Source organism: Corvus kubaryi, unplaced genomic scaffold (assembly GCF_017639235.1).
Source record: "Corvus kubaryi isolate FWS band 111438036 unplaced genomic scaffold, C.kubaryi_AGA036_p1.0 split1-65, whole genome shotgun sequence".
Lineage (NCBI taxonomy): Eukaryota > Metazoa > Chordata > Aves > Passeriformes > Corvidae > Corvus > Corvus kubaryi.
Genome location: NW_024582080.1, coordinates 2,919,659 through 2,944,505, shown reverse-complemented (window position 1 = coordinate 2,944,505; position 24,847 = coordinate 2,919,659). Strand labels below are relative to the sequence as shown.

Sequence of the window (24,847 nt, the reverse complement as noted above, 5' to 3'; positions counted from 1 at the left end):
TTGGTTCTATTTGGGACATTTTAGTCATTTGTTCTTTTAACTCATTAAATTACTGTTCTGATGCATTCCTTTGGTTTACATCAAGCACAGGAAGAGGCATCTGCTGCCAGATATTAGAGGGTTTTTGAAGACCTGAAGTCTTGCCTCTGAAAATATACAGGCCTTAAATTGCTGATGCCTTCAACTTAATGTGACTTTTTTTTAGCCAACAAATGAGTAAATGGTGAAACTGGAAGGACATGGCTTCTCTCTCCTCTGAGGGTTGTCCTAAAATGCTGTCTGTTTAAAATGCAGAGATGAAAACCGGACCTGTTCTAGTGTGTTCTTCTGTTAGGCTTAGCATTTGTGTGATTTACTTTAGCTGACCATGTTTATGTAGCTGAAAAAATGTTACGATTTCATTCAGTGATCTAAAACTGAAGGGGGACTATAAACTTCCAGATCCATTTCCTGCATTTATGTTTACTAGGGATTTAGATTTTTTTTCTTTTTCTGTACTTGAAAAGGAATGGGTGGCTGAGTGGCTCTGTGTGGGTACTAGGTTTTTTATACTAAGTAGTTTTGGCATTGTATTATCATCTATATAATTAGTTGTAGTTCAAGATGATTTTCAGTTTCCAAAGCTTCTTACCTGAGCTCTTGTTGGTTATCCTAGTCTCAACTCTCTGTTGGTTATCCTCAGATTTGTGGTTTGAAGGCAGAGCTGCCCACCTGGAGTTTCCTGTAGGTAATCCTGATGAGCACTTTGGGACTTCCTATATTGGTGAAATGTGTGATTTTAAGACACCTGGGGTATTTGGGGTAGAAAATTACATGTTTGTCTCAGATTTAGGTTAATACTTCTGCATTCTTGGGTTTTTGCTTTGCAGCATTTTTTTTCTTGTTATTTAGGTTGTGAGCTTTAGACCTGCTTTGGCATAAATGCCAGATATAGGGTGTTACTTAGATAACAAATTTAAAAAGTAATTAATACAATTGCATTTTCGTATTTGTGACTATGTCAGAGTTGGTGCGTTTCTTTGGTCAATTAGGTTGCTTATTCTGAATTTATTTCCTGTGTGAAGTCCAGTTAAAACTACTGTACATTAGAACAGTTTTCCTTCACACTATTTAAATTATGGTATCTGCTTAACATAGGAACTAGGATGGTTTTTTTTTTTCTTTTTTTCCTTAAAACTGAGACTTACCATAACTTAATAGAACCGTGTAGTGTGAAATAAAGTAGTCCAAGCCATCCAACCCATCCCTTCATAACATAAGGTTAAGATACTGCTTCTCAGTAACACACTCTTGAATAGGGTGTTCATTTTAATGTATTTCATAACAAACTTCTGTAATGAAGAAAAACTGAGGTAGTTAATTTAGACAATTTCTGGTAATTGTTAAAAATTTGCTTTCATTTCAGTTATCTTCAGTAGATTTGTATGCTTTTACTTGAGCACACTAATATTGTTTTCAGGTTGCATTAGGTTTTTTATGAATAGTAACAAGGAGATTACTTTGTTTTCAAACAATGAACATCTGTTGTGCTTTAAAAGTTGTGGGTTTGTTTAATTGCTATTGCTAGTAGGCTGACAGAAAAAGAATCTTGCTCTTTGAAGTGAGATTTTAATAATAGCTTTCTCTGACTTGTTGTTTCTCTTGTTATACCTGACTCCATTTTTTTTGGTTTTTTGTTGGGGTTTTTTTGTGAGAAACTAAAAACTTAATTGGAATACTAAACTACTTCGCCTTGCATCGGGAACAAGCATCCCAGAGTTCAGTAATTCCCACACCAGAGAAATAACTTGTTTAGTTCCAAATACTGTGTGCAGAATGCCAGAAACCTGGTTTCATAGTAATTCTACCAGGCACTTAATAGTAAGATGTTGTGCAAGATGTTGTTTTTGAGGTTAGCCACAAGTTACAGTTGTCAATGTAACAATTGAGAAGAGAAACTAGAAGGTAATAGTTACAATATTAATTTTTATAAAATTAAGTAAGAGCAGTTATGTGAGTGTATGTATATGCTCACGGGCTTCACTGAAAATAAGTCTGCAGAAATACAAAAGCTGTTGAGAGCTAGAACTAGTGTTTTAGAACTAAAAACCACAATATTCTGAAAACTAGGAAAGAATGGGAATGGAAACGGCTCAGGTACTTTTTGAGTCAGGCTAATGGTTCAGAGCTTTTGTGGAGATTATGCACTTGAACACCTTTGGAAACTATCTTATTTTGGTACTCTCTGTTGTGTTCTTAAACAGAGCGAAATTTGTGGTTTGATGTCAGAATCATTGTTAGTTATATCAATTCCACAAAAAACGGTTCACATAGCCCTGGGATTGTTTCACTTTTTAAAATACAGTTAAATATGATTCCCAGACAGGAATGTAACAGTGTGTACTTCAATTTGTTTTAATTGAGTTACATTCAGACTTGTTCTTTAAATAAAGAATAACAAACACCATTCTTGGAATTAAGTCAATGATTTGACTGTCATGTCTGTGTTCAATACAAGCTCAGAAGTCTTAGGAAAAGTGTTTCAAAGTGAGCATCTGCTTCAGTAGTGCTATACTACTGATCTCTCATCCTTGTCTCTTGGTGGTGCCTTTTTCCTTTTCTAACAAACAACTTTTTTGTTGTAGTCATTTTAGAAATTATGCAGGAAGTTCAGCACTATTTGTAGCAGGTTTGCTTTTATCAGCCTGTGCTAAGAAAAGTGGTGATCTGGTGGTTTGCATTGATGAGATGTATTTCATGCGTTGACCTTTGAAATTTGTATTTACATTTATTCCCATGAATGTGCTTCATGAGAAAAAGCAGTGTTTGCCTACACTTAATTACAATTCCATGTGGGGGAGGGTGAAGGCTTGAAATTCTGAGACTCATTTTCTATCCTGACTTGTACCAAAGTACAGCATAGGTAACAAGGTGCAGTACAGGAATAAAACCAGCTAAAATGGATCTGAAAGAAAGAAAAAACTATTTTGTCACATTCTAGCCATAACCAGCAGAGAACATGCAAGGCCTTATTTCTTGCCAGCATTTCTGCCTGGCAATCATGTACTTTGTTGAGACATGAAGTACTCTTGGTCAGTATGAAATGAGGTATGGTTTTAGAGCTTGAGAAACATTCACCAGAAGTGCAGAATCAGTTATATGGTACCATTTCTGACTGATGTTTGTCTAATCTGCTTTGAGAAGAAAAACCCAGGAACAGAGAGCCTGTGGTCTTCACTGGAAATTGATTTTGGTTCTTTATTGTTTTCTTACTATCTGATTTAGTTCTCCTTTTGCTGCAGCTTAAGCTCATTTGTTTTGATCTTATTCCAGGTGGATGTAGAGAACAGTGTGTAATTTTCATGCCTTTGGCAACATTTTTGAATTTGATGGCAAATTTGAAGCTAGACTGAGCAGGCCCCTTTCAAGTGGCTTTATATCAGATTTTATAAAAGATAAACTGAATATACCAGTCTGTTTGGTTTGGAAATACCAAATAGCTCATCTTTACAAGATGGAAAAGAACACGTTCATTGGAAACACACTTTTAAATTTAATCTCTGTGCACAACTTAGAAACCATGGATCATGGATCTTAAACATTGCTAAACACTGATTTACCTAGTGTATGCATATCTATATATATCGCATGATTGCTGCAAAGTTTCACATGTGAAAATTTTGTCAAGAATATATACCCATCATATTTAGAGGAAGCCTAATCAGTATGAAAGTAGAAAATTACTGAATTTCTTTAATTTTTTTACAACATGTAAGATTTTTTATTCTAGTGTTTGGCAATCTGTTTGGTAAGATTTTAATCATTTCAGTGCAGATGTGTTGCTTGACTTTTGATTTAGCCTTTTCAAATTTTCCCCATTTATTATTTTCACAGAATGTGTGAGATGGCAGGGCTGCAGCATTGCAGGCTGTCTTCAGATAGGGATTACAGGAGAAACCTTCTAAGTTTAAGTCCACTCCCCTGCTGCCACCTATTATTTGCATGATGCCTTTGGTAAACTCATCAATTGTTCAACACATAACTAGTGCGTTATTTTTGCATTTTGTGTGTGTTGCTATTCGTGGAACACTTACCCAAAAGCTTGTTCTTTCCAGTAAAAGCCTTTCCCTGATTTCCAACCTAATTATTGGATATAAATTGTCTGTTTTCTCATCTTCTCCTTTGTCTTAAGAGCTTCCTTCATCTCCTGTGATAAATTAGTTTTTCCATTCCCATGATCATTCTGCTAGCTTTGCTCTAGTAATGCATTGTTCTTGCACACAGATGATCAGGATTGTGATCTATTTTCCAGATGAGGTCTCACTAAAGCCTTCTTAACTATTACTGCTTTTTTCTTGTATCCTGGAAACATTAGACAATCCACTGGGGTTTTTATGTCTTCCTATTTTTTAATTAAGGAGAAAATCACATAATTATATTCTGTGATGAAATGAGTCACTGAATACCTCCTCACAGTATTTCAGTTCTACTTCAGTAAGATATGTTTGACAGATAAAATGCAGTATAAAAAATTTGTTCTCAGCATTTACAAATGCATTTTTGCACTTGTACTTACTCTTAAGAATGGTTTTGTGTAAATTTTGTGTAATGCCTGTGTGTAAATGTTTTGTTACATGGTCTTGTATATTTGCCTTTCACATGACAGGAAAACAATTCTTGCAGCTTTATACAAGTCTGTTAAAGATGGTTGTTATTTATTTACGAGTTAGAAATACTCCAGTGTCCTGAGGCTTTAAAAATATATTGAATCCTCAGTACCACAAATCAAAAGTAATTTCAGAATGCTCTGCTTTGATTCATCCTAGGTTGAAGATGTATGTGATGGCAAGATAAAATTAAGCTTTGGAAAAGTCTACTTCTCCTCCACCTCACTTTTGAGCTGTCTAGGTGATAATCCTAACAAACAGTGCACATTTGTATTTCGTTCAAGGGAAAAGTGCATGAAGTGCATAGTTTTCCCAGCCTCTTGAGTTCTCTTGCAAAAGAATTCTGTCTCCCTGGTAACGATTAAAACTGGGGAAATTGCTCTTTGTTGGAATCCTGTCCTTTGCCCAAGCTCTAAATTCTACCAACACTTGGCACTTCCCTCTTTGCATTAATGCAGGATTCCCATAAGCTGTTAGTTTTGTTCCTTTATACAGGAGTAACTTTGTTAAAAGGAAAAGCATAAAATTTGGGATAACAACATGGTATGGCCTTTCCTCAGCTGTACTGCACTGCTTTGAATTTAGAAATTATTTTATCTACAGAAAGGCCAGTGGATCTTGAAGGTGTCTGCACACAGGTACTGACTGCTGTGGGTTATATGTAAGACAGCCTTACAATGGCTTTTGTTGTTACCTGCATTGTGTTTTGTATGGCACTTACTGCAGTGAAATGATTATAGCAACCTTGAGTGGCATTTTAATCCATTGCCCTGCCTTAATAAAATAGATTAAATTCTACTTAAATATCTGTTAGCTTGTGTGTGAGGAAATAAATACAAAAATAAATATATAGAGATAAAAAAGTTGAAAACAGATGTGAGTGTATTGATCTCAGTAATCCTGTACACTGCCAGGCAAAAATCAAAGGCATGTATAATTTACATTGTCATCTGGGATATAGGGTCTCTTTCTTGTGTAGATTGATAACCAAGGCAACTTTCACAGCCATCTCAAGGAGAACTGGCTAACCTGGATTCTGAAACTGAGTAGCTTCTTGAAATCCTGTGTGCTTTGTTAAGAGCTCAAAAGAAACAGGTTTATCACAATTCAGAGACATGCTTTTGTTTAGGAGAGATGCTTGTCACCAATTCCCAATCCCTATCTTGAGAAAGCTGAGTGAAACATTGCTGCCACCTTGAGGCTGTTGTCTTGTGAGTACCTTGTGAAACTTAGCTTGCCCAGTGTGCTTGAGTTTAATGCGTTGACTCTATTTTATAAAAGTTAATTATTGGGAGTGCACAGAGTCCATCAGTGTGCAGTCATGGCAGGTGTTAGCCCAAGACACAGCCAGGGATGGGAATGACTTTAAAGTATGGTGTTTGATCAAACCTGGTTCTCCATATGGAGGGAGGACGATGAAGAGTGAGGACTTGCAGAAGGAGAGAGATTCATTAGCAAGATTGTTCTTTTTTTATAAAAGAGGAGTAAAATGGGGCACAGAGTTCCAGGACAGACTCACTATCATGCTGTTTGTACAGTTCCTGACTCTGTTCCTTGTTCTGCCACAACCCTAATTCCAGCTGAAAACTGCTATACCCAGTATACCGCATTTCTTAAAATCGGACTTCCTCCTACCCCCAGTTTGGTGGAAGTATACATTCAAAAAATCTGAAGAACACAAGATAATAAGTGGAGATCTTCTGTAAGAGCACCTAAAAGTTTATGCACTCAGGAGGTACACAGGCTCGAAGAGCAGAAGTTTCTCAGCATCCCATCTGCTTCTCTGTTTATGGAAGCTTTGTTTCAGTTGAAACCAAAGAAGGCCTTGCATTTGCCTTCTCTCATCTCTTTGCTATCTTCCTTCTCTTACTTAAAGGGAGGGATAATCCAGTCTATTTTCAGCTTTGTGGATTGAGACCTTTCATCACAAGAGGAGAGACTTGAAGCAACTATTAAAGTTAATCCACTAAATTACATTTTCTGTTGTTTCAACCAAATACAGTGATGATGATGTTGAGGCATTAGACTTGTTCAGCAAACTGTGTGAAACAGGAGTGCTTTGTTGAAAGCAGCATCACTGTGTTAGATTTTAAGTATCCTTGGCTGATTTTCAGCTTGACTAGCGATCATGATGCCTCTAGGGTTTTTTTGAGTCCTAATATTTAAAATTTTGATTATTAGTGGTAGTAGTTGTAACTTATAATTGAAATGACCTCTTCTTATACCCCAGAGGAGTTCTGAAGTGTAGTTTTCATCAGAGTTTCATAGCAGCAGTGAAGTCAATGCCCTCTTGCCTCTGACAGCTTCTGGTGCTGGCACACCCCAGTCCCTTAGTGCAGGCTGTGGTAAACTGAATTAGAAAATACATGTAATCTCCACCCCTGAGAAGTAAAAACTTCTGGATTTTTTCCTGCCAGATTTGTTCCCTGATCTGATTCACTACATGATGCTATAAACAGTGTGCCTGGCACGGTGGGAAGGTCCATACAGGGCAGGGATGAGCAGGATTGGCTGAGGCAGCCTAAGCTGCATTATGTTACTGCAGAGCAGACCTGACCCATCTTTCATCCATGTTGGGCAATTGCATAGTTAATCTCAGAACATCTCTTATAGGCCTAATATTGATTTAAAAATACTCTTTCATTAATATCTTCTTGTCTATGTCTTGTATGTTTTGTAGATCACTTGTCTTGGTATTTTTGCTTCTTATACCGTGACTTGCTCTTTTCAGGTTTTACCACATAAATCTTCCGTGAATGTGTTCAAAATGGTGTTGTTCCATTCCCCTTCCACTGTGTTGGAAAGTGCCATGATTTTTCATGGATGCATCTGCCTGTATAGTTGGTCAAAATCATCCTCCATCACTCTTGTTCCTTTTCTGAGAAACATTTGGCTTCATGGAGACCCAAAATTTGAAATTGTAGAGTTTACTTAGAGAAAATTAAATAGATAGATTGATTTTAAGCATTGCAAAACTGTCAGTGTAAAGACAAAATCATTATATTTGCCTAGGACCCCAGTGAAACCTGAATTATCAATTCAAGATGTGGTATTAAAGCATACGAGTTTTTGGTTTTCTTTTTTGATTAGGTCTCTTCTGTGTAACTTAGAAGTACTGGCTTGTTTTCCCCTTTGATTTTCATAAATTTTACTGTTAAAGCACTGTTGGATTTTATATTACTCTCCCTCCTGCTGTTCAGTATGCTAGAGCATTGACAATTGCAGAACATTTAATCTGATCTCTAAAAGAGTTTGTGGAACTGCAGGGTAGGAAAGTCATCCATGTCTACAGAAGGGAAGCCAGTTTTCCACACTTCTTAGCTGAATGAAGTTCACATACTAGCTGGATAGTAAAGAAGGGGTAAATAAATGAAAGCTTACTTTCCAGGCTTTGATCTTGCAAGGAAATTTAATTATACAGTACATAGAAGTGCACTTGCCTGTCTTACCACCCTGTAGTAACTGTGTATTTATCTTGCAGTAATTATATCACATTGGACGCTGAAATGATCTTAAAGGAATTGAGCCTTATTCTTCTGCAAATAACTAATTAATGCCATCTCAATGTCCTGAAAAAGTAGTCTTTATTTCCTGGAATACTGTGTGCTCAAACCACAGTTTGAGGAAATTTTCTGTTGTTATAGGAGTCCCAGTCCATTCCATTTGGGTCCTTCTGTGGCTGTGAAGTGTGTGACAAAACGTGCAGGAAGATGCTGCCCATGGAGATGGTGTTTGCTTATTGCATCCCAGCTCTGTTTGTTTCAGGAGGGGTAGTCAACAAGAGAATTAGCCATTGCATTTTGATTGCTTGTGAGATTAGTAAATTGGTATCCCAACTGTATGATGTTACAAAGAAATGGATCTGCTCTGCAGAAAAGTAGATTAATCTAAGGTTAATTTTGTCATTTTGGGTACTATAGGCTTTTCCTTTCCTTGGTGAATTTGAAAGGAAATAACTGCAAGCATTACAAGTGTACAAGCACAAAGTATCTGGATTAGATAACTTATGATACAAATGCTAAAGGAATATTATTTTAAAGAACTTAGTAATTTTCGAATGTGTTAACATACCTTTATATTGTCTTTACTGAATAATCTGTGTAAGCTTAATAGAAAATTGTATGTGAAAAAGCAACTCAAGTGTTTGATGGCAAGAATGTGCTATTGTAATTTAATAATACCAATTTCTGCTGCTGGTTGTATTTCCAAAAGTACGAATGTGAAAAAGAAGTCTTTGGGATAAGCATAAAAAGCTAATAATCTCTTCACTTTGTTTTATTACAGTCAGAGATTAGAAATGAAAGCACAAGTTGCAGATGCATTCATAGCAAAATTCCAGCTGACACCAGATGAAATGAATCTGCTTCGAGGCACGAAAGATGAGCCAATTACTGAGGTAGCTCAATGAACATTAAAATCTTTGCCCTGAACTAAAATGTAGAAATGCCTTCGCTGAATTGTACACGAGATCTTATTTTCAGTTTGCAATTGAATTTTTTATGGAGGAATGTACCTTTTAACAGAATGGTGAATTTCTGATGAGTTTGAAATGTGTGATGAAAGATTCAGGTAAAGAGAAAGAAAATCAACATTAAATTCTAGTTTGTGTAGTGATGTAATGAGTTTGAGGCAAATGAGCTCTCATGGGGTTCTACACTTCAAAAAGACCTTTATGAAGTGTGAATTTTCAGTGAAGACATTTTAAAACTTCATGACACTCAAAGCAAATGAGAAGCTTGAAGCTCTCTACTACTGCCTTTGTGCATATGTGTGTACATTTTGCGTATTCATGTCTATAGGTATTCAGTGACTTGAAACAGTATAAGCTGGGGCTTTCCCTCAATGTTATTTGGTTGCTGAAGATACTAGATACTGATTTGCTTTAGCTACCTTCCAAAACAAGTTTTGGAATATGTTTATGGTTTGAATAAGAAGACACAGTAAAAGGAAACTTGCTCTACAGTAAAAGCAAACTGAATAATGAAAGAATTGAGTATACTTAATAGACTTTTTTATTATTGTAGTTGCATGGAAAGCTTCCCATACTATGTCTCAGCAGGTAGTCCAGATTTATCTCATTTTCACAGGCATCCTGTTCGCAGTTAAAGCACTATTCAAAACATGGAACTGATAACCATAAACAGTGCTAATGAAAGCATAAATGGATTGTGCTAAATGATTGTGCACTTGAGTAATTGCTGTATGCTTTTGTACCACTATTGCCATGAAATAACATTCAGGTTTCTAGAAAGCACGTATTGCAGGGAACAATGACAGCAGGGCTGTGCCAGTTACTTCGTGATTGGTCTGTTTGATACTTTGTCTGAAAAATGTGCAGAAGTGACTGAGATGAAACAGCTGTGCTGCTTGAGTTGGCAGACTTCAATAACATCATGTGTGTGCATTTCCACTCTGATAGAGTCAACCAGTGTGCTTAAAACACCTTTAGCCAGACTTCTGGTTTGGAAATTCTTTTTTCCTGAAGGAAGAGTATTTTGGGTTTTTTATAAACATGGTCTTCAACACAATTGATGCAAGGCAGTAGATTAAATTGCTGGCCTGTTTTACTTGGAATATGTCTATTTTTATGTGACTTGAACCAGAATGAAACTGCTTTCCTGAGCGAACTGTATTCAAATGACAAAGGATGTAACAAACAGTTGCATCCGAATTAGCTGGTCTCCTCCTAGGCATTTGAAATGTGTCTTCATAAGAAGGCATGTTTGAAACTGTTACTGGTTTCCGTTTGCACTCTGAAACAGTAACAAAGTAACCTTTTTAGTCATTTGTCCTTGTCTTCTAGCATTTGGGTTTTTTTCTTCACTGCTGCTGTTGAGTTACTCCCCAGAGAAAGGTTGTTTTGGAAAACCTTAGTCTAATCTATTGCAAATGGAGTTTTTTAATATATATATATTTTTAGAAATAGTTACCCCATTTTATGAATATAAAAATATCAACCTGAAATCCTTGTACTTTACAAAGTTTTATTTTGCTCTTTAGTGGCTAACAGTAATGGGAGACAGTGATGTCATGCATAGCAGTGTCCTCAAAAATCTCCCTAGAGTGTTACCTAATGAATGTTAAACACACATACTACCAAGACAGATTAAAAACACATCTTTACTTTTTTTTTTTTTTTTTTTTTGGTGGAAGAAGAGTTTGATGCAATGGGAAACTTAAAAAATCCTAAGGCTCTTAGGGTGGAATGAAAGATAAGAAGTGGCAGAGGCGGAGTGTGAATTTTAAAAGCAGCATTTGGAACACAGACCTGCAGGAAACTTAAGAATGGAATTGAAAGAGGGAGTATAGAGTGCTAGAGATTTGAATAGAAATTACTGCTTTTACACACTGCTTGTGTTTTATTTTTAAATTGATTTAGGATTTTTTCAAGGCTTTGGGACGAGTAAAACAGATTCATGATGATGTCAAGATTCTCCTCCGAACAAATCAGCAAAGGGCAGGGTGAGTCTTACTTAAATGAGCGCAAGAGAACCATTTACAGTTAAAAGCAGAAGTTAAAGCAAGGTCTCATTTTTTGCTTCATATGACTATACAGAATATTTTGCAAAAAAAACCCAAACAACAATTTAAAATGCTCAAAAATTTAATAATGGTATGTTTTATTTTACTTGTACATGCCTTTGCTAGTACTGCCTAAAATAGTATTTGCAAATAAACTTTGTATTTGTCTTGTAGCTTGGAAATTATGGAACAGATGGCTTTACTGCAAGAGACATCTTATGAACGACTTTACAGATGGACTCAAAGTAGGACTAAGAATGTTTTTATGTTTATGAATATTATTATAATGATTCTTTTAATTCTTTCATGTGGATTGAACTTAGCAAAAACCCTTTCCAAGATATATTAACATTTTGCTTTCCTTCTTAGAGAAAGATGTGTTCTGAACCAAATAGTTAATTGGTGATTCTCTAATATTTTGGGCCAATTTCATCATTATAGAAGTGGATTATTTATTTGTGATTTTAGTAGATGGTTTTCCACAAAGACAACTACTACATTTTGGTAGTCCAAACAAATTTTTAATTATATTGAATTTCATCTCCTTGCGAGTTACAGGGAAGTTGTTGGTTTTAATGATTTGATAGTAAAATCCAGTTTAGTGGTGGATTACTTTTAGAAAATAAAAAAAAAAAAAAGCCACCTCCTTTTGTCAGGATGCTCTTTAGAATGAGAGTAGGCTTTTGGGTTTGGGGTTTTTTTTTTCCATGTGTACTCCTGATGTAGCCATCCAGGTTCAGTGTAACACCTTGATAATGTAAAATATAATATAGATGCATTTTTTATTACTTCCCTCTTCTCCCAAGCAAGAGACTGTCTCACTGACAGTAAGATTCATGGGGGAAAAAAATGGTGCATTGTGATTTTTATATTCATTAGCTGTTCTTCAGTGGATGCTGAAACCTCAGATAATAGCTGTGGTTTCACCCTAATGAAAAGTCATAATTTTTCTGCCAATGATTGATTTAGTTTATATGATTTTCACATTCTTGCTTGGACTATACAAGTTTATGTAGTTATTTTGATGAAAGAAAAAAAATAACAGAACCAAATAGCAAAACAAGTAGCTTGCTTAAGTACTTGCTCCATTTTTTCTTAACAGTTTACCTAAGTGTGGTAAACAGTTACAAAGGAGCCCAACAACATTCTGAAGGTTGAATGAGTCAACATTTGTATGTGGGCGCAAACAAATACTAAGCTTCCTTTAATCTTTTTTATTGTTGAAGTTTGTGATGGACATGCATTTTACAGTACTGCTTGCAGGGGAATTTAATTGTTTTAACACTAACTAGCCCAGGTAGCATATTCTGAAGTCTTCAAAATCAAAAGCCTTTGAATTTTTAACTCATTTTCTTGTTTGACAACCTGTATAAAATGTATTACAGTGTAAAGAATGTGCTTTTATTTGGGTTGATATTTTATAGATGAATGCAGGACATTGACACAAGAATCATGTGACATTTCTCCGGTTCTCGCTCAAGCCATGGAAGCCTTACAAGATAGACCTGTCCTGTACAAGTAAGTAAATGTTTGCTATTACCTCTAACAGAAACTAGTATTTTGAGCTTATAAAACTTAAAGATGGGTATGAATTACAGTGCCAAGTCTGGTGGTACTTTGGTCCTCTGTCAAATTTAAAACAACACAGAAACTTAAGTTAAAAAAAATCATATTTCAACTACTTTAAATTTCAGAAGTCTTTTTGATGTAATTATGGTACAGGAAATGTCATTGGACTTTTTCTAACTCACAAGTTTCTAATTAAATTAAAATGTCAGACTGTTTTAATTTAAATGAATTGTTAATTTCTGCGCTCTCATTCTAGGATTTTTCTGAAGTAAAAAATCCTGTCCAAAACATGTGATTGTCATTTAAATCCCCAAAGTAAAAAATTGGTAAAGGCTAATTAGCTTTTACTGAAATGCCTGTGGTAGTAAGAATGTCTTCCATTATGAGTTATACAGTAATCTATTAAAAACTTCTACATATAGACCTCTAAAGTTTAGAGATATTTATATATCTATATCTATGTGTAAAATACTACTGTTCTTACTCAGAATTTGCTGAAGGGTTGTTGAAGTAAATTAAATGGTACTTAGGAGAGCCAGCCACGAGGTGGCACTCTAAGAACTGTTTATTGGGGTGACCATACCCAAAGAGGTGGTATTTACCCTTCTTTGGTTTTTGGGATTTTTGTTTTCGTTGGGTTTTTTTTTTTTTTTTTAATTTGCAACCATTGCAAATTACTTTCAGCTACAGGTATCCAGGACAGCAGAGTAACAGGCAGCCTTTCAAAGGCTACCCTTGTCTTTAAGAGTGTCAGGTGTGCAAAATTGTAGGTACATGACCCTGTAAAGCTCCATGCAGCCCTTCACAGGAAAAATGAATAGTGCACATTCACCTTAAAAATGCTGTCAGTGTGAGAGAACGCTCAGAGATCTTGACATGATCAGTCAGCTCTGCTGGTTAATGTGAGGGAGAAGTGGTGTCACTTGACCTCCCCAGCTGTTGGATGTGGTGCGTTGCAGTAGTTCGGGCCATAGCTGGGGATTGCAGTCCTTTCTTGCATTCTGTCTTCTACACCCTCTTTTAAAACTGCAAAAGATTGGGCACTACTCTGTTTACAACATTTTATGGGGTTCTTTTTAGATACAGTTTTATTTTCTGCAATGAATACTTTGTTGAAATATGATACTATAAAACTTCATAAAATCATTGTTTGGCTTTCTTAGTTCAGGGAAAAAAGCCCATCTTGTGTATAAATCCACTGCTGGCCAGTCTAAAATGAATCTGCAAAAGAGAAATTTTTTTTTTCTGACACTTCTCTCACAAACAATAGTAATAGTATTAGCAAAGAGATTGATAGGTAAGACCTTTCCTCTACCAAAAGGGCAAAAAATAAACATGACTGTAGAAGATGCAGGCACGTGTCTCTCATACAGATTATCAGGCTTAATTACTTGCTACAGCAGTATTATCAAAATTGCAGTACTGATGCTTTACATTTTAAATCTCAAGATTTAGTTTATTTCCTTCAAAAAAAATTTGTATACCTTTAAGTAACAAAGTGCTGAGTTCATAATGTAGAAGTTAAGTCGCAAAAGAAAATAATTTTGTTTTTTGCTTTATGTGTATAAGCACTGCCGTGCGAGCTAAACACTTTCCCTCCAAATCAGTGCTCTTGCATCTGATAAAGATTGTGATTTGATTGACTGAAAGTGAATAAGATGGAGAAGGACAAGAGTTTAGAAACAAATCTACAAATTCTTGTTTCCTTATATTGACTTATATTTTGTTAAAAGTGTCAGAAGGATTGCACCATGGATAGACTTTGGGGAACTGCAGTCAGTAGGGATGTAAAATAAACATTTCAGGTTGGTTTTCACTTCCTGGCTCTAACAGAAGAATTGAAAACTGTTTCCTAGAAAATGCATGGAGACATAGCTCAAAGCAGTGTACCTCTTCCAACATCCACTCAGGTTTCCAAAGTTTTTTTTCTACCTCCTTCCTCTTTCCCCAGTGATCATTACTGTATATTTTAAACATTAAGACTGGGTTGAAAAGAATCCAAATGTTGTTTTCTTCTCTGATCATGAGTATGTGTAATAACATAGCAGTAAATACTGTGTTCTAGTGTAAATAACAGTTATTGCTGAATTTTTTAAGATGCAGGATTTTGTAATGCTATATACCCTGTTCTACTGAGAGCAAAAAGAAAATTAGTAGTTTTCTTTTTAAAGCAAAGTTATCATTATTAAATGCTATTTTCCAATCTAATAATGTTAAGATCCCTTTCACTGCTGTATATTTAACGATCTATTGTATAGCTGCTTATTGGAGAGGAAAAAAAGCTAACTGGTTTCTATAGACACTTGAAATTTTTCATTCCAATATTGCTCATTCTAGACAGTGGGCAGTTGTCAGATCCTAGATCTCTTCCACTTTTAATTGCATCATTTTTGTAAATAGTAATTTGTTAGAATTATTTTGTTAGACTTTTTTTAATTGCAGATATTTACTCTCTGAGTTAACAAGTACAGTGTATAAAGAAAAAGGCTTAAACAGAAATTTCCAGATTCTTCAGTGTGCTCTTTCCCCACCCCTTTCAAATAATAATTCAAAGGTGCAAAACTGAAGGTTCCCTCAGACTTTTTATGGTAGAGTAGAAATCTAATTGAAATTAATGTCAAACATTTTTGAAACCATATATTATTTTCTTTTAAGTTTTGTTCTCCACCTCTATTAAATGAGTGCAGTACTTACTAAATGCAGACTTAAGTCAGTGAATAATATTCTTTTTATTATTTTATACTTATTCCTCTGCTGGGTGTCATGGGTAGGTGACACCATGCTTACTCTTTGACATTTTTTCAGTTATATTGTAAAAATAAACTGTAATGTGTATTTTCTTTTTCCCTTTGTAGTTTGTGCATTGTTCAAAATGCTTAAATCAGTTTAAAAAAAATAGAAATGTTCTGTGGCTTGCAAGTATAACAGGGATGTTACCAGTGTTCATTTCCCATCCTTCACTTGCTTTCATGCTTCAATGCAAACAGAAAGGTAGCCTGCTCAAGAAATGAGCCATGTGTAAGTTATTGGCACCTCCTCTACCACCAGCAAGCCACTTAAGATGCAGCACTCTGGGCTGTAATTGTTCATCCATTAAATATCTAGCTCAGACTTCTTTGATTAAAATCAGTGAACAACTATCAAACGAATGTAAGCTTGTTCCTACTAGTCATGTGGTAGCCTAGAAGAAGGAAGAAGCCTTTTGTTGCAGTACAATAAATTGCTGCTTCTGTCAATCAGCTGGACCATATGCAAACAAGAGTCCCAAACCTGTCAAAGATGCTTATGTGTACAAAAATTGAAAAGCTGAGTTTTCGTTTATTTATTTCTGTGGGGTAAGGGAATGGGAGGGTCAAGGAAAAGTTCTCTTTAGTATATGTTTAGAGGGGTCAAGAAAATCACAGAATGTGCTGAGTTGGAAGAAACCCACAAGGATCACTGAGTCCATCTCCTGGCCCTGCACAGGACCATTCCCAAGAGTCACACCCTGTGTCTGAGAGCATTGTCCAAACACTTCCTGAACTCTGTCAGGATGGTGCTGTGACCACTTCCCTGGGGAGCCTCTTCCAGTGCCCAGCCACCTTCTGGGTGAAGAATTTTTTTTTTAGTATCCCAACCAAACCTCCCCTGACGCAGCTGCAGGCTGTTCCCTCAGTTCCTGTCACTGGTCACCACAGAGAAGAGATCAGTGCCTGCCCCTCCTTTTCCCCTCACAAGGAAGTTGTAACTGCAATGAGGTCTCCCCTCAGTCTCCTCCAGGCTGAACAGACCAAGTGACCTCAGCTGCTCCTCATATGGCTTCCCCTCGAGGCCTTTCACCATCCTCGTGGTCCTCCTTTGGACAATCACTAGTAGCTCAATGTCTTGTTTATATTGTATCACCCAAAACTCACACATGGCTTAAGGTGAGGCCTCCCCAGTGCAGAGCAGAGCGGGACAATCCCCTCCCTTGTCCAGCTGACAGTGCTGTGCCTGATGCACCCCAGGACACTCTGCAGAAGCAGTCACTTGATTTTCTACCCTCACCCCCACCCTTCTTTTTTTTCAATAGTAGTAACCTGATCCTGGAAAGACTACAGCTTCTGCCAGTGCTCCTGTGTAGGAAACACAGTGCCAAGTACTTACTTCAGTCTATTTTGCAATGGTGTCAGAGGAGGAACACTAGAAAAACTGTTCAAATCCAGTAGAAAAACCCCACAAATGTGACAGGTAATTAATTTCGCCTGGAAACTTAAGAGCTGTCCAATGAAGAAAGGAGAAAAGGACTGTGTCTATGTGTGTGTGTGTGTGTATATATATATATATATATATATATATATAAGACTATATATTCCAGCGCCTGTCTGCCATATCAGAAGTCTTGTCTCATCTTACACATTTGCTCTAGAACAGACAGGTGACAACATGAAATTTCTCTTCTTATCTCCTGTTTGTCAGATGTACTGTAGGCAGGGCAGGATGATGGAAATTCTGACATCATCAGATGATTTTGAATGCTTTATAGTAGAAGCATTGATGCAAGATTTCTAGAACCATAAAAATAGGTAGTTGTATTAACTGTGAAGTTGAACTAATCAACTGTGGTGAGGGAAACTGTTTTTTTTAACCTGTTTTCATGTTTCAATAACAGATACACACTGGATGAGTTTGGGACAGCTAGAAGGAGTGCTGTAGTCCGTGGCTTTATAGATGCTCTTACTAGAGGAGGCCTGGGAGGTACTCCCCGCCCTATTGAAATGCACTCTCATGATCCTCTGAGGTACAGTACTAACAAGAATGTATATGAAATAATCTTTTTTTTGGTTGGCATTTTGAATTCCTGACTCCATAAACCATTGATTTACACTGAAATTTCTGTCTTTGTGTAGGTATGTAGGAGACATGCTGGCCTGGTTGCATCAAGCTACAGCTTCTGAGAAAGAACACTTAGAAGCTATGTTAAAGCTTGTAACTATTCAAGGTAGTACTGGTTTTAAAACTTAAATTATGAAGTGATAGTAAGTCTGTGATAAGTAAGCAAGTGCGATTGGTTTCTTAGGCTGGGCTTCAGTTAAAAGTCTGAGTTTAAATTTATCCTCGAAATAATCTAGGAATAGCTGGTGGTTCTATTCTGCCAAAAGAAGGCCCATAACAAAACAGAATTTAAAAATGTACTTGTTTATTTTACTGTACTTATAATAGATTTACACTAAATTTACAAAGTGGCACTTTAGAGTGTAGCTGAGAGTTCAAAAATTGTTTGTAATGTATTACAAATATTGTAATTTCCTTGAAAACATTGTTATTGCTTATTACGTTGATAATTTCCATTATGCCTTTGCTCTTTTGTTTAGTAATTTTTTAAAAATATCATTCCTTGTTCCTGTAAGTCTCTTCATTCTATGCTACAAGGAAAATGGAATTTTCATCTGTCATTTAACATTATTCCAGGTTTATAGAGGTTGAAGTAGGCTGCTCACAGATAGATGAAGCTTTTTAATATCAAAGCTCTCCTTCATTTCAGAACTGCAGATTCTCATGCTTGGTCTTTAGCCCCTTTGCTTTGTTTTCAGTAGATTGAACCTATACTTTAAAGACTTTTATCCTGTAAAAGCTTTAGAATGGTTTGCCACCATAGCTTCAGAGAAAGGTATTTTTTAGAAATTAAGCATGTGTACTCAATTGTAACAAACTCATTGTAAGAACTTACATTTGATCTGTATCTGGTGAGCTCTTCAGATTGTATGTCTCAGTCCTACTCTGGGTTTTAAAGTGAATATGTATTCTGATTTTCCTTAATGCTGTAAGTATTAATTGGCTTTCCTTATTAATGGTATATGGGAAAGGAGGCTGTTTAGGACCTGTTGTAAATCAAACTGGAGGAATGCTGTTGTTTTTTAACTACAATTACAGTGTACTATAGTAGTGAATTTAATATTGTTTGCTGACACTATTTCAGGGAGACAGGAAAGCAGGCCTCATGATGGTTTTAGTGTAGAGAAAAAGACATGGCAGTTCTTTGTAGATGACTGACTGTTGCTTCTGCTGGAAAGCTGGCCCCATGGAGCATGTAAATGTGTCTGGTTCTGCTGTGGGCTGGACTTCTGCTACTGCACTTTGTTCTGAAATTCTCCCACTTATTTGTCTAGTGCTTTGCTTAACTATGAAGTTCTTTGGCCTTCTGACAGGACGTCGGGCTGAGATGATATGACCATGAAATGAGATATATTTAGAGCTTTTCAGCCACAGAGAAAGATACTTGATAATACAGAGAATATAAATATTTGGGGGAGAAGTTTCCAACAAAAAATCATCAGGCCAAAACCTTTTTGTGGAGAGACTGGTATAAACAAGAGATTCAGTGTTTCAGTCTGAAGGAAAAATATGTTTTCCTAAGCTCTCCAGGAGTGGATCTGCTATCACTGTTGTAGTTTTTAAGAAATGTAAAGAGGAATTCTTACTCTCATACTGGGAGCAACAAAGCTTGGGACATGCTGTCTGTAGCTATTCCTCTGTGTCTTCGGGGTAATTTTTTTGATGGCAAGGGTGGTGATGTGATAAGGTCTGTAAGACAAAACAGTACTTAACAGGATACCACTGGATTTAGCAAGAAACATTTATGGGCAGTGAAGCCCTGAAGTAGCTTGACATTATATGTTCTTTATAAATTTAGATCCTGAATTGGTAATGAGGAAAGCATCTGTGGTACTGAGAAACTCAAGTTGAATTTTCTGTGCTTTTGTGCAGTCTTAGGTGTCTGGCTGTGCAGGCTACAATAAAAATTGAGTTAATTTAATGTAGCCGTTTAACAAGTGGACATCTTGTTTATTTGCAGTTAAAGATAAGGACAGAGATTTGCATCTTCAGAGTGCAGATCTTCCCAACAAAATTTGAGATCTAATGTAAGCATTTCTGGAGACTTTCATCACAAACTGGGATTTTTTTCCATTCCCCTATAGAGGGAGCCCAAGCAACTGTCATAGATAAAACACCTATCTGGCAGTCTGAAGCTAGGTCAGTCAGATGTTTTCACTTCAACTTGAGTAGTTTTTTGCAGATGGAACTGCTTCTATTATTTTCATTCAGGTGTATCTGTTCTGAGTTCAGATTTCTGTTTAAATTCTCCTATAAGCCCTGTGTAATTTCAGGGCTGTGAAGAGTGTGGCAAATCACAGCTATACAAAAATTTCCCTTCTCAAAAACAACAACAAGAAAAGCCATACCTGTTGGTACGATACAGGTGGATTTGGTCCCACTGGATGAAAAGTTGTATGAATGACACTTTTTTTGAGAAACATTTCCATCCCAGTTTTTACTTTTAACTATGTAGCCCATAAGCAGAGTATGCAAAAATGGTTTTTTAAAAGTTTTAAAGTGTTAAGCTTGAAAAAATTAGCTGTTTAAAATTAACCTGATCAAAAATGCTATTAAAATTTTAAGCACTGAAAACACAGTCAGAAAAGTTTTAACTCTTTTGCTGGACAAGCTAAAGCATCTGGTTTTCCTCTTCAGAGTTTAGGTATTCTGCTAGCAGGAGCCTTGCAGTCATACAGAGATCTTCTACTTGAAAGGAATGGAGAATTGCAGGCATTTTAAGAGACGCAGTAGAAACCAATTTTTCATGGAGTTACAGGAGCCCAGATGGAGAACAGAAGCTAAACTAAGTCCAAAAAAAAGCTCTCTCCTTTTATAGAAGGATACACAGAGAAAAATTATATATGGTTTACAAAGGAGTTGGAAGCGTATCTTCAGTTATGAGCTGTATTCTAAAAGTTATTTTGGACCTCTAAGAATTGTTTATTCTGTAATTCTTTTATGTCAAACTTGCACACTTATATAACCCATTCTGCTGGAAGATTTCACTGCTTTTGGAATCCAGATATTCTAATTGGACATGAAAATACATGCGAAGGCACAAGCATGTGGTATATCAAAATTTTTATTCCATGTCCTTTGGTATTCAAACTTGTATATTTTTTGAGCTAAAATTTTCATACCAAACAACTTGTTTTTAAGTCAATCTGGTCTAGATACACTATTGCAAATATGTGCTAGGTGCTTGTTACATTGATGAACGGTACAAGTGTGACTGTTCCTACTAAAAAATGTGTAAATTGCTAAGGTCTGTCTGGGAGCTAGCCATTACGTAAAAGAGCATGCACGGTGTGGTTTGTAATCTTGCTTTCTGCCTTGATATCAGTACTTAAGTATATAAGCATATTTTTATTACCTTACTAATTCAGTATGTTGAAATTCCTACAGCCACCGCACTGAATTCAGTTGTTACTGCTTATGTGGCTTTTCATGTAACTTGGTGTAAAGAGGCATTGGCACAGACCTCTGATCTTTCATTATTTTTACTCTCTGAGGTAATCTCTCTTAGTCTGAACTAAGCAAAATATAGCTTCAGGTCACCTGATTTCTGTCACATGTCACAGTCAGTTTATTTACTTTAATTGCATGGGTCCCATCTGAAGATGAACTCCTGTTGACAAGTTTTAAATTAGAATTAAAGTATTGCTTTCTCCATAAATCTGTTCTGAGTTGTTACTGAAGTGAGAGCTTGAGGATCTGTTGCTTTCAGTTTGATTGATTTATGACAGCACTGGTTGCCATGCAACAATTCATTTGTGTTTCGTGGTAAGATAGGGCAATATTCTCTTTTGTACATCGTTCTGTGAAAGATGAGTTTCAATTGCTGCTGGGGAGGAAGCGTTTGCCAGTGCTGCAGCACGCAGTAGTGTGGAGGTACACATGTCGCTTCATTTGTAACAATGCCGTGAGCTCGTCAGTATCCAGCACTGACAGACACGTGTCTTTGCCAGTCAGGCCTTTCAAAAGGGTGTGTACTGCTGCTCCTTGAGCGTCTCACTGGCCTGGTTGTTTTTTTGGTGTTTTTCTAGTTTAATTTCATGAAGTGCTAATATTGAGCCTTACTGTGACAGCTTCTTGCTAGGTGATTTATTCTTCCCCTTGCTGATTCTGCTTCAAATCCCCACGCACTGTGTTGCACTAGGAAGCAATTGCATAGCAAAAGGTAATGACTCCGGGACTGTTTTGCCATGCAGCTATTTCTTAATGGCTAGATTGGAAGTACAGTGGAGGTGTGAACTAGTCATGTGGAGAAAAGAACATACAGTTCATAATGCTTTTTATGGGAGGAGTACCTCCTACATTTGCTTATTTGTTTTATAGTCTTGAAGAAAAGAGAATTACATTTCCATAATCTTAGAATGTGTTTGCTTTAACTATAGGTGTGGAAGAAAATATCCAAGAAGTAGTTGGGCACATCACAGAAGGTGTCTGCAGGCCTCTGAAGGTGAAGTATTTTGTTTTCCTTAGCACTCTAAATACAAAAACTGCTCTGTCATGTTTTTTTAGAACTTGTGCTCCCATCTTTTCAATGTATTTTCATTGCCCTTCGTTAAGAATTAGATTGTCAACTTCTGAAGGGTTTTTCTCAAATTAAAGATTCCTTTGTAGATATGTAGTTTATAATAGTCATATAGTGAGAGGAACTAGGATGCTAAATTTGAGTCTTGATTTTGTTTTACTTTTCCTAGGTTGAGTGCTGATGTACAAAAATACAGCTTTGTGATAAGTATATGGGAATAGCTGTAGTGAATCAAATGAAAAATCAATGTAATTTACTAACCTGTTTTTCATAGTGATCATTATGCTTAGGGAAGAGTATACAGGTTATGCAGCTGTGTCATATTTCTGTAGGATAGTTTCCTTGCCTGTTTGTGAATATACTAAGGACTTACTGAGCCATAACTTCTTTGTATATAATAGATCTCAATGGATGTTTTCTTGCATGAATATGTCAAATTGTTATAATTTATATAAAATGTTGGTATTCACAACATATCCTTCAGGAGGGAAGTGAACATTTCAACTCTGTTGTGTGAAAAGCCGGTTCCTTTTGTGGTTTGTGGGGTTTTATTGGTTTTGGTGTTTTGGGTTTTTTTGGTTTGTTTTGTTTAATAACTCTAGCTCTAGTATTTGAAAGACACCATGAAAATTTGTTTCCTAATTACCATCTTTCTGCTACCCCAGTTTTTTGTATTTCTGTCACATCCTTCCATACTTGTCTTTTTTTCAAGCTACAGCCTTAGTAAGTTTAGGGGACGCATTTGATAGAAATAATTAATGACGATCCATCAAATGATTGAGTGACTGGTCTATTGAATGTGCTTCACATAAGCACTGAAGTAATCAAGGTGATGAAGCTGATACCCATTATTGCCCAACTGTGCAGTGTATAAATCCAAGTGTTTTTAAAGTAAAATCTACTGTGCTAAATACTATTATAATAAATTTCTCTTAGGATGCTGTAACTATAACAACCATATCCAGTTGACAAATACTCAGTCTCAAATGTGAACAGCTACTTTCTGGATACTATACATAAGTTACTGATAAGAAAAGCATAAGGTCTCGAGAGAGGTAAAGTTCAAAAAGGTGCCATTTATAATGTCACAGAATTACAGAAGGGTTGATGTTGGCAAGGACGTCTGGATATCACTTGGTCCGAACTTCCAGCTCAGGCTGGGGCACCTAGAGTTGCTTGCCCAGGACTGTGTCCAGATGACTTTTAAATACTTCCAAGGGTGGAAGCTCCACAGCTTCTCTGGACAACGTATGCCAGTGCTCAGCCACCTGCACAGTAAAGAAAAAAGTGTTCCCTGATGTTCAGACAGAATCTCTTGTATTTCAGTTTTGTGCCTGTTGCCACAGAATTATGCTCAACCTTCACAACCTTTTAGTTTTTCATCTTTTGGAAAACACCATGATGCTACCCTAACAGACAGATACCACAGCATTGTTTTTTGGAAGATATTTTCCAAACTTTTTGTGTTCTTGAATCAGTTCTGTTAATACTGAATGCTGATGTTTGAGTTCAGTATTTCTGTGCATCCCAACAAAATAATTTGGAATAAAATCAAACTCCTCTGTTAGTCAGAGGGAGTTTTGGTCTTAGAGATATTAGTACTTGAGATTTTTATAGTTAAGTACAGAGCACCCTTCATTTTGATTGCCAAAATCTTTATACTTGCATGCTGCTAGTCTCTTTAGAAATACCCCTGAAATATTGTTGTTAGTTAGTTACTGTGCAAGTAAAAATGAAAAAAAAAAATCTTAAAAGAACAATTAATACAATCCTGTTGTATTCTGTATTTTAATAGAATGCAGCTTATGGTAATTCACTGCCAGTCTAGACTTTACAGTAAAAAGTATGGAACTTTTATTGTTTCCCCTGGGGAAGGAAAAAAAAGGTAGAAAGAATCCCCCTGAGAAACCCCCAAGCAGAAGAGCCTTCATACAATGCAGAATAGGTAATTAGATAGTTGCAAGCCACCATGTTCAGAGGAACAACAGAAATAGACTCAGTTTGGAGGAATACATTGTAGAAGAGTTATGCTTACATGCAGTCTAAATTGCCCACATTTCTTACTCATAGGTGGTTTGTGTTTTAGGCATTCAAGTGACTCTTGAATACTCCCTAGTAGTAGATATTACCACAGGCCTCTCATTTCAGATGGAGACAGGAGAATCCTAAAAAACGTTTAAATTAAACTATTCCTATTCTCCGTAGCATTTAAGATGAGTTCAAAACAAAATGTCCTTGATGCCCTATGTGGACTCCAGGTAGTCTTTTATGGTCAGCTAACAACAGGGCTACAGGACTCAAAAATAGTGAAGAGTTCTAAGTCCAGAGCTTCCCTGAACAGGTTAGGTTGAGTCGCTTGCAAATTTTGGTTCTCCAGTGCAGTGAAGACTTCTGTATGGGAAGCAGCACTTCTTCTTTTCCTGCTTTGTTTTTTAATTCTTATTTTTCTTTCATGACCCTAAAAATCTCTTTTTTCCCCTCTCCTTCTGCCTGTTCTGTCTTTTTCAGTTTCTTAATTATTTTCTTTTAGTTATTCCCATTTTTTTTGGTCAGTATTTTTTTTCCCTCTTTTTCCCCTGCCTGCCCTATTCTCTTTTGCTGTACAACTAGAATATGCTCAGTATTCATGCCTGCATGACCTAGGTAACACTGGAGACAGATATTGGTATATAGACCTTTGAATATACAAACACACTGAAGAGCAAAGTTCACCTTTGTGTTGAAATAAACTTTATAC

At 36.3% G+C, this 24,847-nt stretch overlaps 1 protein-coding gene across 2 annotated transcripts in view; it reads left to right on the top strand.

Moving 5' to 3' along the window:
- Positions 1–24,847, top strand: part of COG6 (component of oligomeric golgi complex 6) — a 55,355-nt gene that overhangs the window by 6,073 nt on the left and 24,435 nt on the right. For both annotated transcript variants that reach the window (XM_042014319.1, XM_042014320.1), the window contains exons 5-11: positions 8,931–9,042; positions 11,026–11,108; positions 11,343–11,413; positions 12,593–12,686; positions 17,368–17,496; positions 17,606–17,697; positions 21,971–22,035. In XM_042014319.1, coding sequence (XP_041870253.1) covers positions 8,931–9,042; positions 11,026–11,108; positions 11,343–11,413; positions 12,593–12,686; positions 17,368–17,496; positions 17,606–17,697; positions 21,971–22,035 — 646 coding nt within the window. The remainder of the gene's footprint in view (positions 1–8,930; positions 9,043–11,025; positions 11,109–11,342; positions 11,414–12,592; positions 12,687–17,367; positions 17,497–17,605; positions 17,698–21,970; positions 22,036–24,847) is intronic.